At 26.8% G+C, this 17,484-nt stretch overlaps 1 protein-coding gene and 1 non-coding gene across 2 annotated transcripts; one reads left to right on the plus strand and one right to left on the minus strand.

Moving 5' to 3' along the window:
* Positions 1–214: 214 nt before the first annotated feature.
* Positions 215–296, minus strand: Trnas-uga. The gene has a single exon. It is a non-coding gene; the product is annotated as a tRNA-Ser (tRNA).
* Positions 297–1,287: 991 nt separating this feature from the next.
* Positions 1,288–8,722, plus strand: LOC113389562 (integrator complex subunit 8-like). Its single transcript, XM_026626583.1, has 8 exons — positions 1,288–1,293; positions 1,530–1,701; positions 2,262–2,390; positions 3,368–3,479; positions 3,545–3,663; positions 4,147–4,319; positions 6,191–6,358; positions 8,480–8,722. The coding sequence occupies exons 1-8, from the start codon at positions 1,288–1,290 to the stop codon at positions 8,597–8,599; spliced, it is 999 nt and encodes a 332-aa protein (XP_026482368.1). The 3' UTR covers positions 8,600–8,722.
* The last annotated feature ends 8,762 nt before the right edge of the window (positions 8,723–17,484 follow it).

Below are 17,484 nucleotides of genomic sequence, written 5' to 3' on the forward strand. Positions count from 1 at the left end.
TGTTAAATTATCTCAATTTATTTACATATATACAGATGTGTGCATAAAGTTGTATAGCAATAAAAAATACCGCGCAGATTAGACTCGGCACTTTTATCTTTATTACGCGAATATTTTCCAAAATTCTCAGAATTAGTAAAAAGTAATATCATTTCTAATGACATAAATATAATTTTGACCTATAAATTAAAAAATTTCGATAAAAAAATATTTTCGCTGCGGACAGGATTCGAACCTGCGCGGGCAGGGCCCAATGGATTTCAAGTCCATCTCCTTAACCACTCGGACACCGCAGCTGTTGGATGCTTTCGCTTAGAAGCGAACGACCATAGACGCTAGTATGATATGCGCTTGATATATTTTGGCGGATTAAATCGTTTATTGTAATATGTATTTATTGGTGATGTAATCATTTAAAAATATAGTTTCCATCGAAATACTTTATATGATTTTATATTTATATTTTTGTTATGTATATATTGAAGAGACGTCAGTAATAAATTTACTAATTAATAATTAAATGTAACCAATTTTTAATAATTTCTTGAGTAGATTATAGTTTCATTTGGAATACATTACGATGAGAATTGGAACATTTGTAGCTCTTCTCTTGAATTCTTTGACTAACACACAGTTCAGGACTAACCAAGTTTTATATTTTACATTTTTAAAATATTATCAATATTTCTAGTTTTATGATTGCTCGCCGAGGGTTCATTAGCTATCATAAACTTTTATTATATATTTTTCAATGCTCTGACGTATATCTTTGCAAAAATCTTAACATATATCTTTGCAAAAATCATATTAATTTAATTTTATTTTTATTATTTTGTATGATTAGTTGTAATTCTAATTAATAATATTAAAATTTGCGGCGTTATATATTAATTTAAATAGAAAAAATGTGTAAAATTTGTTTTTATATAGTATTGTAAAGTTGTTCTTGATTAGCTAAAAATGGCTATTTACTTAGGGGGCGCCCATTAATCACGTGATCATTTTTTGAGGTTCTGTTGACCCCCCTCCTTTTGGTGATACTCAAAATTACCCCTCCCCAGTTCAGTAACCACTGAATTCTACGTGTATTTTTAATTACGAGAAAATATCGTAAACAATTTTTTTTTTTTTTTTTGAAAATGTTTGGATTTTTTTAAAAAAATGTGATTTTTTGTCAACCCTCTCTCTAAAAACCACACGTGATTAATCTAAACCGTTTTAGATATTGAATTAATAAAATTAAAAAAAAAAGTGATTTTTTGTCAAACCCCTTAAAATCCTCACGTGATGAATGTACGTGGCCTTTGATATTACGTTTATAAAATTAAAAAAAAAATGTGAATTTTTGTCAACCCCCCTTAAAATTCTCACGTGATGAATGTACGAGACCTTTGATATTACGTTTATAAAAATTTTAAAAAATGTGAATTTTTGAACAATTTAAGGCATACGTCGATGACGTCATAGCATTTTTTTTTAAATTCACTTATTTATTTTTTTCTATTAAATTTTATTTGTCTTTTTTTCAGATAAAAGAATATGCAGCAGCTACCCTATTGGCTTTGGCTGATTGGGATACATTGGCGTCATTGGAACGCCAATATTGCAGTTTAGAGATTTTTGGAGCCATGGCACATGCTGCCAATGATCTTGTCAAATATAAAGCCAGCAAAAAACTTAATAGAGACGCCTGGGACTTAAGTAAGTAGAATAAAAAAAATATAAATTATAATTTATAATATTTTAAAGCCAACGGCATACGGTAATCATCCTAGGAGACGATTGGTGGTTGTAGTAATAGTTAGTCAAAAATTATAATTCTAAGGCGACGACTTAGAATAAATTTTATTTGTTGAAAGTTATTATTGCTTATGGTGACTCTCCTGAACAAAACAATTACATAAAATGAGAAGCTAAAATTTCAATGTTTCACAAATGAATTACCAAAGTGTTGGACTGCATTGGTTATATAGTCTTTCACCATGAAATTATTTATAAACTTGTAATTAATATATAAATGCAAAGTTATAAATGATTGTTATAATGAACCTAACAATATAATAATTATAACTAATAAAATAATGACTCATAATAGTTTATCGTTCAATTTCAAAAGATAAGATAAAAATTGGCCAAAATCCAAGTTATTAGTTATTAGAACTTAACCAATATATGTGTGTTTAGTATTAGTTTTAATAATTTTATTATATACTTTCATGCTTAGAATTGTTTAAAGTGATTTGTTTTTATTTTTTCCTTAGTGCTTCCACTTTTTGGGACAGTTTCCAACAAAAGAAGTAATACTGGAAATATGATGCATAGAGATTCTCCAATATCTGCAAATAAAGAGAATTTATTAAATTTTCTATCAAGACTAAGAGATGCCACAGGTAAAAAATTAATACATATCTTATATATAAAATTCTTCTGTACGGCTGTATGATTTGATAATTCTTCTTCTAAACGGTTGTTCAGATTTTGATAACTCTTTTTAGAGCTTATCAAAGGAAATTTTCAAGATATAATGAACGATAAAACTATAGTAATATTGTGGAAATGAATAGCAAAAATTACAAAGAACACTTATCATTGTTTGAATTGAAAACATTTGCTAGAAATGTCAAATCACTTGAAATTTGAATTTATGAGCCTAGATAATATTAGAATATAATTTACAAGAAAAATGTTATTTGTACATTATTATTGCCGAAAAGCAGCGGAGATGTGCCAGAAATTAAAATAATATAAGATACAGTCAACAGTATATGTTGGCAGATGAAATTATATAATTCAGTTTGATAAATAACGCAATAAGTCCAAAATTACATATACATTGTTTTTTTAAACTTATGTATGTCACATTTTGATTTACTGTACTATATTATTAAACAATACAAAAAAATATTACCACTTATTAAAAAATGAGTTAGAATTTTGTACCACGTGTCAAAATTCATTTATTTGGCATTGGGTATGGAATATTTAGCAAGTTGATCTTAGATTGAATAGTGCACATATGAACTAGATTTTACAAATTAATTCACCTAAGATTTGAACATAAATAATAATGTTTTTTTAAATTATTAATAAGAAAAATGTACTTTAGAAATTATAATTGCCAAAATGCAACTAATATATCGTACTAGATTATGTTCAATTTTTATCCATTTACTTCAGTGTTTCTTAATATTTATTTTAGTAAAAACTAAATGGTATTGCTTTTGTGTCCCATAAAAATTGCTCCGATTGTTTTACATAACTATAAAGACTAAATTTTAGATTTTTTACCAAAAAACTTTAGTTGCACCCTTATTAATTATTATTGTACAAAAACATTTATTTTTGTTTTTTATATTATTTATTTTAGTATTCTCCGTTGTGATATCCTTGTTAACAAAACTGCACAATCTGTTAAAAGATGAACCAAATATGGAACTAAACGTCGAATATTTATCGTTATGGCCAGGAATGGTTAGCAAGTAAGTATGTTATTCAATTTTTAATATCATTAGAATTTTTTATTACTATTATTATATTATTTTAGCTCAAATTCTTACAATTCTCGTACAGTCAGCGAAACTTTACGTTCTGTTCTCAACGAGGCTGTGAAATATTATCCTAATAATACTAACTGGATCAAGTTGCAGGGAGATTTGGATTTTGGTAAGAAATTTATATAAAACTAGTTGGTATTGGTATTTTGTCTAGAGGCAAGTTACATGAACTTCCCGATATGTGTAAATAATCGACTTAAACAATGAAAAACAAATTAATTTATGAGTGATTAAAGTTTTCCGAGTGGATTTTTTTACACATAATTGAAAACGAACCAACACGTTAACTCGGAGTATTTTCTAAAAGCAAATTTTCAAAAATCAACAATTTTTATAATTGAATCAGTTTCCGTAAGACTTTAATGGTTTAGTATGTTTAATAAGGCCAGGTACTCTATCATTATACCAAGTGAATCGTCTAATTTTAATTTTAACAAACGTCAAATAAAACCACTCATTTTCTCAAACTTTGATGAATTTTTAAAATTGAACTACTTGTCGCAAGGCCGTAATAATTCAGTAAGTTCTATAAGACCATGGTATATATCGCCAAAAAAGTTCATTTTTATTAATTTTTAATTTTCTTTTTCAGTTTATGGACATTTTGAGTCAGCAATGAGAAAGTACATTGAAGCTATAATAGTCGGTTCAGAATACATGACTTTACCTCTAAATAAGCCATTAATAGATGATACTTTAATCAGGAGAATGATTAAAACTTGCTGTAGTTTAGGATGTAATACTCAGGCAGCAGTTTTGTGCCAGGTAAACTATATTTAGTATACATACTAGAGATGGGTAAGTCACTCCGGAGTTATCACTCCGATACAACTCCTCCATCGGAGTGAATCCGAGTGGAGTTGTCTCACAGGATTTGTCATATCCGACTTCCCTAAACTGGTACTAAATCTGTTAACTTGTGCAGATATTTGCTTGAGATTTTTGAGTAATACAAAAATTTGTGTCGAAAGAAGTGGTCTTTTTCTCGTCTCACAGCCAGTTTTAGGACTTTCCAGGTATATAATGTCTCAAAATAATGCTATTTTGTATTCTATATTCTGTATACGATAATGTTTACCCGTAAATGAGCTCTTTCAATGGTATACAACCAGCTAAAAAATTATTTGTATCATATTATAATTTTTACACGACTATGATTTTATAATTGTGTAAAAGTAATAGTATGCTAATCAAACTACCAGATGTATAATTAATTCTCTAAAAGGAAATAATAAAAGAATGTGAGGTATTATTATTTTGTGAAAAATATTATACACAAAGATTTGTTCTTATTTCGTATATAGGGTTCACTGCATTATTTTTATATAAAAACAAACATGTTCAAAGAATTCTATATTTTCTTTTCAAAAATTATTACAAAATTGATGAAATGATTAAGTTTATATGAACTTAAGTCTTAAGTCAATATTTTATGTTAGAAAAATCTAAATTTTTTTAAGAAGTTACCAGTTTAGCTAGGAAGATTAATAGATCTAGAAAAATTGGTGACAAATTAAAGAAGTTTTACTTAAAACACAAAAAATATCAGGAATAACTGACCTCATACTTTAGAGAACATAAATTTGGAGGTTTTTTGGAGAAAAATTATAGCATAAGCTTAGAAAAATTATTAGATGCTTTTTTTAGATTTATTGAGTCTTGAGGCAAATTATTGGAACTTTCCGTACCGAATTATAATTTTGAAAATCCGAATTATTGTCGATATTAAATTCTTTTTTTTGGAAATTAAAATCATCAACACAAGCAGAAAGTTTTTTGAATCATTCAAATCGGATGTTTAGTTCTCTCAAAAACTTTTGCCCATTATTTGCACATTTAGCTCGGTATCTCCGAAACGGCTGGACCTGCCTTTTCCAAAAACCAATCACCAATCCCTATCATTACAAATTGAATGTTTGTTAAATCATTCAAATCCGATACTCCGTTCTCTCAAAAACTCGATTTCTATTTTCTGCACTCTTTGCTCCGTAACTTCGTAACAGCTGGACCTGCCTTTGCCAAAAACTAATTATTACGTCTCCCTATCAATAGGAATCGAATGTTTTTTGAACGATTCAAATTGGTTGATCTGTGCTCCCGAAAACGTGGACGAAAAATGGTATCTATACATACATACACACACACATATTCATTTTTTCTGAGTTATGCCAAAATGTTCAGAAACTTTCAAAACGTGAAGAAATGTAAAAATTTTCAATTTCGATTTTTGGACGATTACAATAACTTAACCCACGGGGTCAATCTCATATCAAAAAATCTTTAATAGAAATAAACAGGGAAACATTCACCAAAATGACAATTAAATAGTAGTTATCAAGCAGAACAAAAAAATGATTTGATTACTAGAATGAATGGAAATTGGTGTTAGGAGGGTGAAAATTCAGGGTCATACATATTTTTTTATTTGGCTTTATAGAAAATGGGACATAAAAAATAGGTATTAGCCAATTTTTAGTTCTTTTAGTTCTCGAACACACTTTTGGATTCTTTGGTATGATAAAAAGTTTAATTGCTCACATTTTTTAATGCAGGTTAAAATTAGTTGTATTAAGTATAATTAGTGTCAGTATTTTATTTAATTTATTTTATTTTATTTCTTTTTTTTTCTATTTCAGTTTTTGGAAGAAACCGACTACGTATTAGCTTTCAAAAGCCTTTCTGAGAAAAGTACATCTTTCGATGCAATGGATGCATATTATGCATTTATTTGGGATCCTGCCTTATTAGAATTTATTGTAAATTTGCATCATAAACGTGGAGAGAGTAAAAGACGTCAGCAAGCGGTAAGTTTTATTATTTTTTTATATTTGGGATTCATTTTTGCACGTTTATCTTTTGTTATTCATATTTTTTTCTTAATTTTTTTATTATTATCATATTAAAGATTTTGATGTTGGTGTTACTATTAAAATTCGTTTTTATTAAAATTCTATTTGGCCCACATAAAATTGTGAGTAAGAAATTCGGCGGAATTTATTTGAACATTAATATATTTAAAAGTTGTATAAGTAACTTTTACAATGATTAGATATTGATATTTTTTGGAGCTTGTAGATATTAATTGACCTTAGTCAATAATTAATTATGCCTTTTTTTACAATTTTTAATCAATACTATTTTTATCACTGACTAAAACTACTAAAGTTTCATAATTCGCATTTTTTTAGTTACATTTGTTCTGGATTTTTTGATAAAATCTGAAATCTAAATAATTTTTTAAAGCTTGAATTAAGGTTCATTCTACAAAACAATCAAATTTTCAGTTAAGTGTTATACTTTCGGGAATAGTCAATTTTTGGGTTAAGTGTTATTTTTTCGAGGATAGTTTAATTTTTTTTAACTGGAACCTGAAACTATTACGTTTTTAAATTATATAAAAATGACTATTAATAAATATCGGAATTGTAAAATGTAGATATTTTTTTTCAAAACATAAGTTGTTCGGAAAAACAATGAGTAAAAGTTGTTCGTCCGAAATTTGTTATAAAATTTAACTTTTTTTACCCACACAAATTTACTTTTTACAATGTAATATATATAAAATGAATAATAATAATTATCGGGATTGCAAAATATAAATTTATAATAAAATATAATGATTCTGTTTTGTTTAACACGTGTTAAAACTAGATATATATTTTTCAAACTATTTATTAAAGTTTATTTTTACGCAAGTAGAAAGTTCTTTGCCCTAGAATTGTACTAAAATATATTTTTTACATTCATATGTCTAATATAAAATTTAAAACGATATAATTTCTTATAATATATAAAAACTAGCTACTTAGAAATGTCTGAAAAAATTATCTACGTTTTGGAAATGCCGTTTTAATAAAATTGATTAAAAGAAAATATTTATTATAATTTTTTTTTTCTGAATTTTGTTGAAATAGAATGATCGTGAATAATGGGTATCATAAAGTTTTTTCGATATGAAATGGATATAAAATTGAATTTCTGTTAAGAAAACACATTTTAATAACGACGCTTAAATTTATTGAAATTTTCTCGGATTTTCTTAATAATTTTTTATGGCATTAAAGTTTATTTGCATAATGGTTAAATAGCATCTTGTTCTCATTTTTCTCACTATATTATTTTATATGATTTCATTAATTTATGATAATTAAAATATGTTGATCATTTCCATCAATATTCAATATTGAGAAATCTAGGATAAAATCAATGCAAGAGTCAAACTGTAACCATTTTTTGGTTATGGTATTAATTTTTATTATTTTAGTTCAATGAAGGTTTTGAAACGTAAAAACATTTCTAGAATCAACAGTCCAAAATAATGACACATTTTTTCCAAATTTTCTGGAATTAGGACGATTTGTTAAACTACGAATTTATAATTTTCAAAATTAGTTGAATTTGAAAGGCTCTCTTCAAAAAATTACTCTAAAATGCTAATAAAACATAATTATATTAAAGAAAATGAATGAAAAACTAAAAACTTCAAATAACAAAATTTTTGTTAATCCATTTTACTAACAAAATTACTTTTCTCCCTGATGATTTTGAGTTCTGGAACGTTTCTTCATACAATTTTATGTCAGTGCAAATTCATTAATTGAAAGTATTGACGTTTCTCTGTAGTGCATATAATATGTATGGAACCTCATCAACATTTTTGTGTAGATTATTTATAATGTCTGGGACATTGTATGGGCCATCATCATCATTTTTTAGTATTCAATTCATCATCATTTAAAATCATTTGCCTGCACTGATTTTGAGTATTTATTTCGTAGTTGCTTCATTATCCATCGTAGAAAAGTAATTTTTAGTTTTTTTTTTTGCATTTACGATTAATATTAGTAATTCATCTGGTACAAAATTAATTAATCACAATTGAAAATATATTTATAAATTTATAAATTAAATAATTATAAATTCAGATATCGCTAATGGGACTCCTGGAATTAAATTCTAATAATAACGAAGAAATACAAAGAGAAGCTGCTGCCATTAGAAAGTCGCAGTTTATAAAAGCTCTCGACAGCCAATTTCGACAATAAATATAAATTAGAATTATAAATTTTATTTTAATTAGTCTAAAAAAATAATTGTAAATTAAAATTGTACTTTTAAAAATTGTAAATAATAATACTGTCTTACATTAGTAAGTAGTATTTGGAACTGGACGAAGTAAATTGACTTAAATATAAGTTTTTATGCTAAAATAATAAGAAGTTTGATTTAAAATGCGTAGGCCTAAATATCAGTAGTAGTGTTTTTAATTCCTGGTTAAATTCTAGAGATTTTTATATTTTCTTGACGTTACAATTCATTCTAAACCGTTTGGCACAAAAAATTGGAAAAATGTATGTGTATACATGTGGGACAAAATTTGACTTTTCCTCGGCGTTTTCTCAAAATTTGATGAATCTCGATTGGGAATAGCATTGTTTAGTTTTTTTGCCAAGATCTTCCAAGACGTTTTTTTGAAATTAGCAAAATGGTGTCAAATTCGTCGACCACGTTTTTTCCAAAATCCGGAAAAGATTTAAAAATTTAGAAACTTTTTGAAAGATATTGGTTGGACATGATTCTGATTGGTAAAAATCTGCCGGACCATTTCTTATTATTTAATAAAAAAAATATTTATGATTTTGATGAAACTTTGTATAACTGAAAATTCTGTAGTTTAAAATAACATGAATGTTATAGGCCTAAAATAAGCGTTTAAATTTTAAAAATTCTTCAAGGTTTAGAATTTCCTTAAGGTTGTAATTTCAAATGATGGATTTTAATAATAGCCACAGCATAGCGTGGCCGGGTATGCTAGTATATATATATATATATATATATATATATCCTACATTTTTTTTAAAAAAAAGGTCCCAAAAGTAAAAAATTCTCTCACACTATTAAATATTCAGTAGAGCACGTGCAAAAGTCTGGCTCTTCCAATTTAATGGATTCAAAATTAATGGAGTTTTTTTTCGACGTCAAATGCTAATCCGAGAAACAAAAAGAATATTTTAAACTTTCTTGTAAGACATAAATATGCATTTGATTTGATTTTGTTTAAACGATTTACATTGTAAAATATTTTGAGTCACCAATATGGTAATAGGAATTGTACCGTTTTTTGACCTAAAGAATGAAAAATGAACTGGCTAGTATAATGAATATATTTATATTAAATATATTCTATAAATTTCAGGAAGAAATAACATTTTAATTTACCATAATTACTTTCAGAAGAAAATCCGACTTCAAAAATGTAAATGCCATCCATGAAACATAATAAAAACTCGCTTTATAGTTTTGCAAGACGATCGGTGAGCAGTTTTTTTTCTGAGTATAGCAGAAATATGCAACATTATTTGGCTACGTTTTTGCAAAAATACTGAACCGATTTTGAAAATTTAAAAATCGTTCGAAGGATATTTGTTGGAAATCGTGTTGATTAGTTTTTGGCACAGATCGGCCGGGCGGTTTCTTCGCAATAGAGATAATGATCTATAAGCTAATGTTATAATATTTGAGGTTTACAAAAAAGTCATTTAAGGTAAAAGGGTCAGGGAGTGTCAGAAATTATAATATTTTAATTATCATGCAAAAGAATCAGACTCAGTAGGAGATTAGTCGTTTTTTAATAATATTGTTTTTTATTTTTTTGCCATTTGACCCCTAATGTAAAGATTGAAGGAAACTTACTGAAGGAGAAGTTTATGTTTTCAAAAAAATCCGATTCGCTAATTTTATGTTTTCTCAACGTTTCAAGCCATTCTGAATCGAATGAGACCAACAATTGGAAAAAGTATGTGTGTGTGTGCATGTGAACAGATTTTGCCGTAAATCGACGTTTTCTCAAAAACGGTTGGATTGGTTGGTGCTGATTAATTTTTAGAAAAGATCGGCCGAGTCCTTTTCTTGTAATAAAGTGTTAAAATTTTTTTTGACGATTTTTATAATTTTTTTTGACGGTAGATACCCTAGACCTATAGATCATACTAAAATATTACGGCCCTACGATTTCTTCAATTTGAAAAATTCGTCAAATTCTGCAAAAATAGGTATCGTTTTTTTGTCATTTGTCAAAATTAGACATTCGATCGACGTTTTCCCAAAAACGCCTGAACCGTTTTCAGAAATGTAATATATCAAGATAACTTTTAATAGCTCATAGAACTTTGTTCAGACGATTTTCCAGAAACTGGACCAAAATTCCGTCTTAAGCGAGAAAGCGTATTATGCAATATATTTCAAAGTGTAAGGATCGACGCAAAGTAGCGTATTATGCGATAAACCGTATAGTGTGTGATCGATGTATAATATAATATTATATATAATATAATATAATGTATAAAGATTGAAGGGAACGCCCTATTGTTGTTCGAGCAAAGATTTCGATTCGCGACTTTAGTGCGCAGCATCCCTATTAGAGTGTACTATTGGTCCATTTCACATATAATAAGGACATATTAAGGATATAATAACTGTTTTATATCATATGTATGTAGAGTTGTACACTATATATTAAAAATACAGTACTTTATAATACTATAGTTGAGTTTTCTAAATTTTAAAAATTGATTTTATTTAAGTCATATTATAATTTTCAAAAACGTATATAAAAATACAGTACTTTATAACAATATAGTAGAGTTTCCAAAATTTAAAAAATGATTTTATTTAAGACATATTCTAATTTTCAAAAACGTATATAAAAATACAGTACTTTATAATATAGTAGAGTTTCCAAAATTAAAAAAATTGATTTTATTTGAGACATATTCTAATTTTCAAAAACGTATATAAAAATACAGTACTTTATAATATTATAGTTGAGTTTTCAAAGTTTTAAAAATTGATTTTATTTAAGACATATTCTAAGTTTCAAAAACGTATATAAATTTTGTGAGTACACTACATAGAAAATTAATATTTTATTAGCAGGAGACTAATAATATTTATTTATTATAATTAGCTTATGAATAAATTAATAAATAGATACTATATCTATTAGATACTTATAAATCAATAGATACTGTATCCATTAGATACTATTAGTATTTATAAGCAAATTAAGGCTCAAAAAATTATTTTAGGCTCTTGCCAATAAATTATTTATTTTCTATCTAGTGTGCTTACAAATTCTATATACATTTTTGAAAATTAGAATATGTATAAATAAAACCAATTTTTGAAATTTAGTAATGTTTAAAATTTTGAATATAACATTATTGAAGTACTGCTTGATATCGAGTAGGCCGAAGTTGAAATCGAACCTGAGACTAGTTTGTGATAGGGTAGGTCGGGAAATAAAGGCCCAATTTGATTTTGAACAATTATATTATGAAAACCAATCCAATTATATTAACCAATAAATAACACATGTCGAACAGACAACTGTTTGTCTATGTTCAGTAAAACTCGCAGCTTAATCCGTCATTGTAAAAATGTGTTTTTTTGCTGTTTTTCAAAAAATTGTCACTTTGTCGTTTTTACTTCATAGGCAGAGTAAATAGGGACGGCCAGGGGCGCAAAGAGATCTAATGTTTTATTTTTAATTTTGAAGAAGTTTTACGAAATAATAGCTACATTATTCAACCAATGCAAAATATGAATTTTATGGGTACATCTTTTACAAAGACGTCTCTCTATAAATCCTTGATCTGGTATTGCAGAGATGCAACAACTATTTATTTATTTTTTTTAAATTTATTTATCTTTTTCCATTTTTTCACTGAATTTACATTTCTATTCACTACTTTTTATTGTTTACACCTTTGCCAAGGTAAAGGTTTCGTTGGTCCTTTTTACTCCAACCAGGTGTAAGCTTTTATCAAGGTTATATGAAAAAAACTATTGATACTAACTTGAAATTAACCATACATCTTAAATAACGCATACTTGATAATTATATTCAGGTCTCGTAAACTAAACAACAGTGCTCACGACCAAAATAAATAAAGACGAAAGAATATACTTTTGTTATGGATTTTCAAACATTTTTTATTTATCTCCTGATAACCACGTTGTAAGAATCAAGGTTCAACAACTTTTGCCGTCTACTTACAAATATTGTTGTTAGAAAATTCTTAAATTTCTTCAACAATTCAGTTCGAAATCTTTCTTGAAATCTATCAAGGTTTATTTAAACATTTAAATGAAAATTTACGTCTTCCGTCCTTGGCGAATTTTATTACCCCGTGTTTACTTTTGTACAACTATAAAAAAAATGTTTTCTACTTTTTTCACCCCTGGTAGGAAATCCGTACAAAAACACAATATCGATGTTAGATAAAAATCGCCTTGGACTTTTTCTAATCAGATTGGGTCATCTGCACAGCAAACCATTTTTTATTTACGATTTAAGGAAGGACGAAAAAAATATACAAGGTAAAAAAAAATAGAGGAACCGAACTCTATCACTGAGGGTTTGTGAGAAAACAATTTTCTATTAAAAATTTGCTATTATACTCTATATATATTCATCAAAGTTTAGAATAAAGGGTATTGAAAAAATTTAAAAAATTCTGTCGTCACAATTAGAAAGTGCTAAATTTTATTCTAGTAGTCGATTATTTTCGATCGATTATTCGATTATAATAATATTCATTACCCATTTGTCTAAACCCAGGTGTTCAGTTTTACTTTTGTTTATTCGATTTCGATCTATGTGTGTTATGAAAATTCATTCATCGTTGGGAACTTCGTATCGATTCGAACAAAAGAGGTCGAAAGGTCCACTATTGTGGTCGACTGACACCAAGGGTCGAATGCACATCACTAATGCATTATTTATGATATTTATGCCTTCCGTTTTGTGTCGTTGAAAAATGTTTATTTCGACTTATTTTGAATAAGTATAGGTAATAAAAACATTAGTAATTTTGAATGAATTTAAGGATTGATCAAACAGCTTTTTTATTTCTTTTTAATTCTAGTAATTTAGTAATTTTATTACAGCAAATCCTTTATTACTTTTTTTACATATTCAACCAGTACTTAATTAATTTATCTCATGTAAAATATGCAAATAAAAACCTAATTCTGTTTGAATATGACTAGAAGTAACTATATGATTTACTGTGATAAAATTATCTGGATCACCTAATATATAAATATTGGCTTATTGATTTTATTAACATGTTATTCAAATTACCAATTTTGTTTACTTACACTTTATTCAAAATTATTAATTATTTTACATAAGAAATTCAGAAAGTTTTCATTCAGAATCAATCAGAATTGGTTAAATAAATATTTTTGTTGAAATAAAAATGTTCTAATAAGTGAAAAAATCTAGAAATTTTTGCAAAAATAAGTAAATTACAAGTAAATTATTTACAGTTATTATTAAATATTACAATAAATTATAGTTATTATTAAATATATAAATAGTCAAAATTGGTTTAGTCTTAATTTAAAACTGGTTAATTAGTTGTTTTTTAAATGATTTAATCCTGGTCAATTATATTTATGTTCTACTACTAAATTGCACAAAAAATTATGAATAATACGTAATTCAGTCAATTATTTTTTTGTATGCATTTTATTTATTCAACAAATATATTTACAACTGTCATACATAGACATTAAGTAAATATTTTGGCAATTATGTATAAAAAATGACATCGATATATAAATAGTGAAAAATACACAGTTGCATTTTTCCTTTATATTATATTTATATTTTTTAGTCAAATTTTTAGTTAAAATTTTTTGTTTGAATCTAGCAAATTGAATTTTTTATACTTTAGACTAAACGGGAAAAATACTATTCGAAAATCGGATTTCTAAAATGTCGGTTTTTGTATGAACGCTAATATAATCTCAAAACTGTCCTGCTTAGATTTTTTATCTAATTTTGAACTGAAAACTGTTTGATTTTTGGTCTAATTTTTGTTAGTTTTTAATTGACATTCGGGGAACCTTCACGATTTTTCTTTATATTACATGTGAACTATATTTTATTCTAAAAACTGATATCTTTAAGATATTAAAGCAAATAAAGCTAAAGTTATTTAATATTGTTATAGTTTATTTTAAAAACTGATACCTTTAAGATATTAAAGCAAATAAAGAAAAAGTTATTTAATATTGATTTTATATATTTTTTTTTGTCTTGGCAATCATATATTTTAATAGAATAATTTCAGTTTCTATCTCAAAATCCAAAATATTGTATTATAACAATATTAATTTAATTTTTCTAAAAACATAAGAATTCATTAATAATATATCCCAATCCAAATATAAAAACTTTTAATATTATAAGTTCGGATTTATTAGGAATAAAATGTTCAAATTTATTATTTTAATTTCCAAGAAGAGAACTTTGTTTTATCAGAAAGTCATTTTTTTTTGTTTTCTCGTAGCTTGAAGTCATTTTGTATCATTTGAGACCAAAAATTGATAAAGAATGTGAAACCATTTTTGACATTTTGTCGACTTTTCTTCAAAAACTGTTGTACTGATTTAAAAAATTTAAAAGCCATTCAGTAAAAATCAAAAAAGACATGCGTTGGTTGGCAAAATATTTCGTCCACGATTTAGCCAAAAATCTTGAACAGATTTTGAATATTCAAAAATTAAAAATATCAGTTAGGAATCCAGGTGGCTAAAATTCGGTTAAGTGAAAATGGAAATTTTTCGAAACAAACATTTTACCTAAAGTGCTAAATCTCAGTTCTTATCGGTTAAGTTACTATAAGTCAAAATTCCACTTACACCTAGTCATATATCTCTTTCCCCAGTTCCATACTGATTTCACAATTCATATTACATATTCATCAATCGTGCCTCGTTATCATGTTTACTGGAAACTTTCGTAGTCGTAAAACCAATAAATAAATAAAAGACACACAAAAGTCGCGCGGGGTCTCTCCAAAAGATAAAGTCCTCTTTTCCAAGTCGACTCTTAATTTGAGACTTTTAAGTTGATAAGACGAAGATATATTTATGTGTCTAATAATCGACAAAACGAAAACTAGGATTTGATATTTTTGCCCCCCAAAGGTCAATTCTTATTTACTGATTGTGATGGCGCTCGACCCTGTGACCCAGGCGCTTTGATAACACTGATAAGAATTGTATGAGAGAATTAGTCGGAAGATGGCAGACTTGGTATAAAAAAGAGTTAACACGCGATTGAAGTAAAACTTATTTACTACTGTACAAGATGGCATTTAAATAAAAATAAATATACCATATAACAATTTTGAATAATGTTCATTAGTAATATGGTAAAACTCGTGACACACACATGTATTAGTGCCGACCATTATACACATTTATATAATGATAAATTATAAATTATATATTTATAATAGCATTAAAAATATGTATAATATTTGAAAACAATACTAGTAATTGAAGTCATACTTCAAATATGACATGATCGGTTTGTCATTGTAATTAGCATTTAGAAATGAGCTTTCATTGGAGGAATGATGCAATTGCTGATTAATAAATTCTATAATATTCGTTCACACAGTGGATTATGTTAAACAACGCCTAAACAAATATTGTTTTCACAATTTCACTCATCATGTAATAATTGTGTTTGAAGAACTTCATGTAATTAAAATTAATATACATTCATTGACTGCTTGTATTTTTTTTCTACTTTTGCGCCGGCGGTAAAATCTCATTCTTTGAATAGCTGCAATATCTGTCTTGCCTAAATAATATTTTCCATTTTAATACCTTCAAAGATTTATAGAAACTACGAATAATATAGAAATAATTTCTAATCAATAAACTTACGTTCAGTATACGGCACATCAAAAAACATTTCACTTGTATTGATGTAATGAAAAATGATTGAATTTTTGCGATTTTTTTAATCTAGTGATTTTGGAGATCCAGAAAAAAATGTTCAAAAATATGCTATTTCACGATCAGATATTTTGACAGTATGGATCAACCGACATGAATGGGTAGTAAAAACTTTCCATAAATTTAAACACTAAAAAAGCAGTTTCTAAAAAATTTCCAAGTTTCAGTAAAAAATATCATTATTTTCAAAATTGTTCAAATTTTTCAAAAAATTTCATGATTTTTGAAAGTCTTTTGTTCAATTTTATGAATATTCAAATTTTTCAAATGTTTACAAGTTTTTCAGGAAAAATCTAAATTCTCAAAAAAAACCTAATTTTTCTCTTCTTAGTTATTAAAAATTTTAAACTACAGTATGGGAGGTTCCAGCAATTTGCCTTACCGTGATCTAAATACTAAATAATTATTTATTATACGATAAGTAATCGCAAAAAAATCGAAAATGAAATTTTTTATATATCTGTACGTTTCAGAGGTTTCTAACATTTTAGCTTACCTTAGAGAAAATTGATGTATGTGTGTGTGTGTGTGCGGATACAAATTTCCGTCGATTTCGGGAACACGGTTCAACCGATTTGAATTATTCAAAAATTATTCGATTCGTATTGATAAGGAGACGTGCTGATTAGATTTTGGCGAAGTCAGGTCTAGCCGTTCCGGAGATACGGGGCAAAAAGTGCCAAAAACAGTAACTCAGTTTTTAGGAGAACGGAGCATCCGATTTTAATTATTCAAAAAACATTTCACTTATATTGATAAAATGAAGAACTGATTAAATTTTCATGAAGACAGGTCTAGCGGTTTTGCAGATCTAGTAAAAAAAAATGCCATTTGGCGGTTAAAAATTATCATTAGACATATGCACATCAAATTATCAGATATTTTATAGAGATTTTAACAATAAGTATAAATTTTACATTCCTATAGGTTCCGTACCAATGTTTTTCAGTTAGACGGCAATGCGGCGCTTACGCGCTTCTATTTTACGTCTTTATGCAGCTAAAGCAGTGCGATTACTTTGAGAAAAAGTTCAAAATTTCCAAAATATTTCAAAATAAAGAAAATATTTTTTTTCTAAAAAGGCTTTTTTCTAAAAAAGTAAATT

Source organism: Ctenocephalides felis, unplaced genomic scaffold (genome assembly GCF_003426905.1).
Source record: "Ctenocephalides felis isolate EL2017-DRISC unplaced genomic scaffold, ASM342690v1 CF-g0.4_SCAFFOLD_03573, whole genome shotgun sequence".
Taxonomy (NCBI): Eukaryota; Metazoa; Arthropoda; class Insecta; order Siphonaptera; family Pulicidae; genus Ctenocephalides; species Ctenocephalides felis.

Excerpts from the sequence above, each read along its gene's own strand:
- LOC113389562 (XM_026626583.1), top strand. Across the intron at positions 2,391-3,367 it reads AAGACTAAGAGATGCCACAG|TATTCTCCGTTGTGATATCC; the intron begins GTAAAAAATTAA and ends TATTTATTTTAG. Across the intron at positions 4,320-6,190 it reads AGGCAGCAGTTTTGTGCCAG|TTTTTGGAAGAAACCGACTA; the intron begins GTAAACTATATT and ends TTTCTATTTCAG.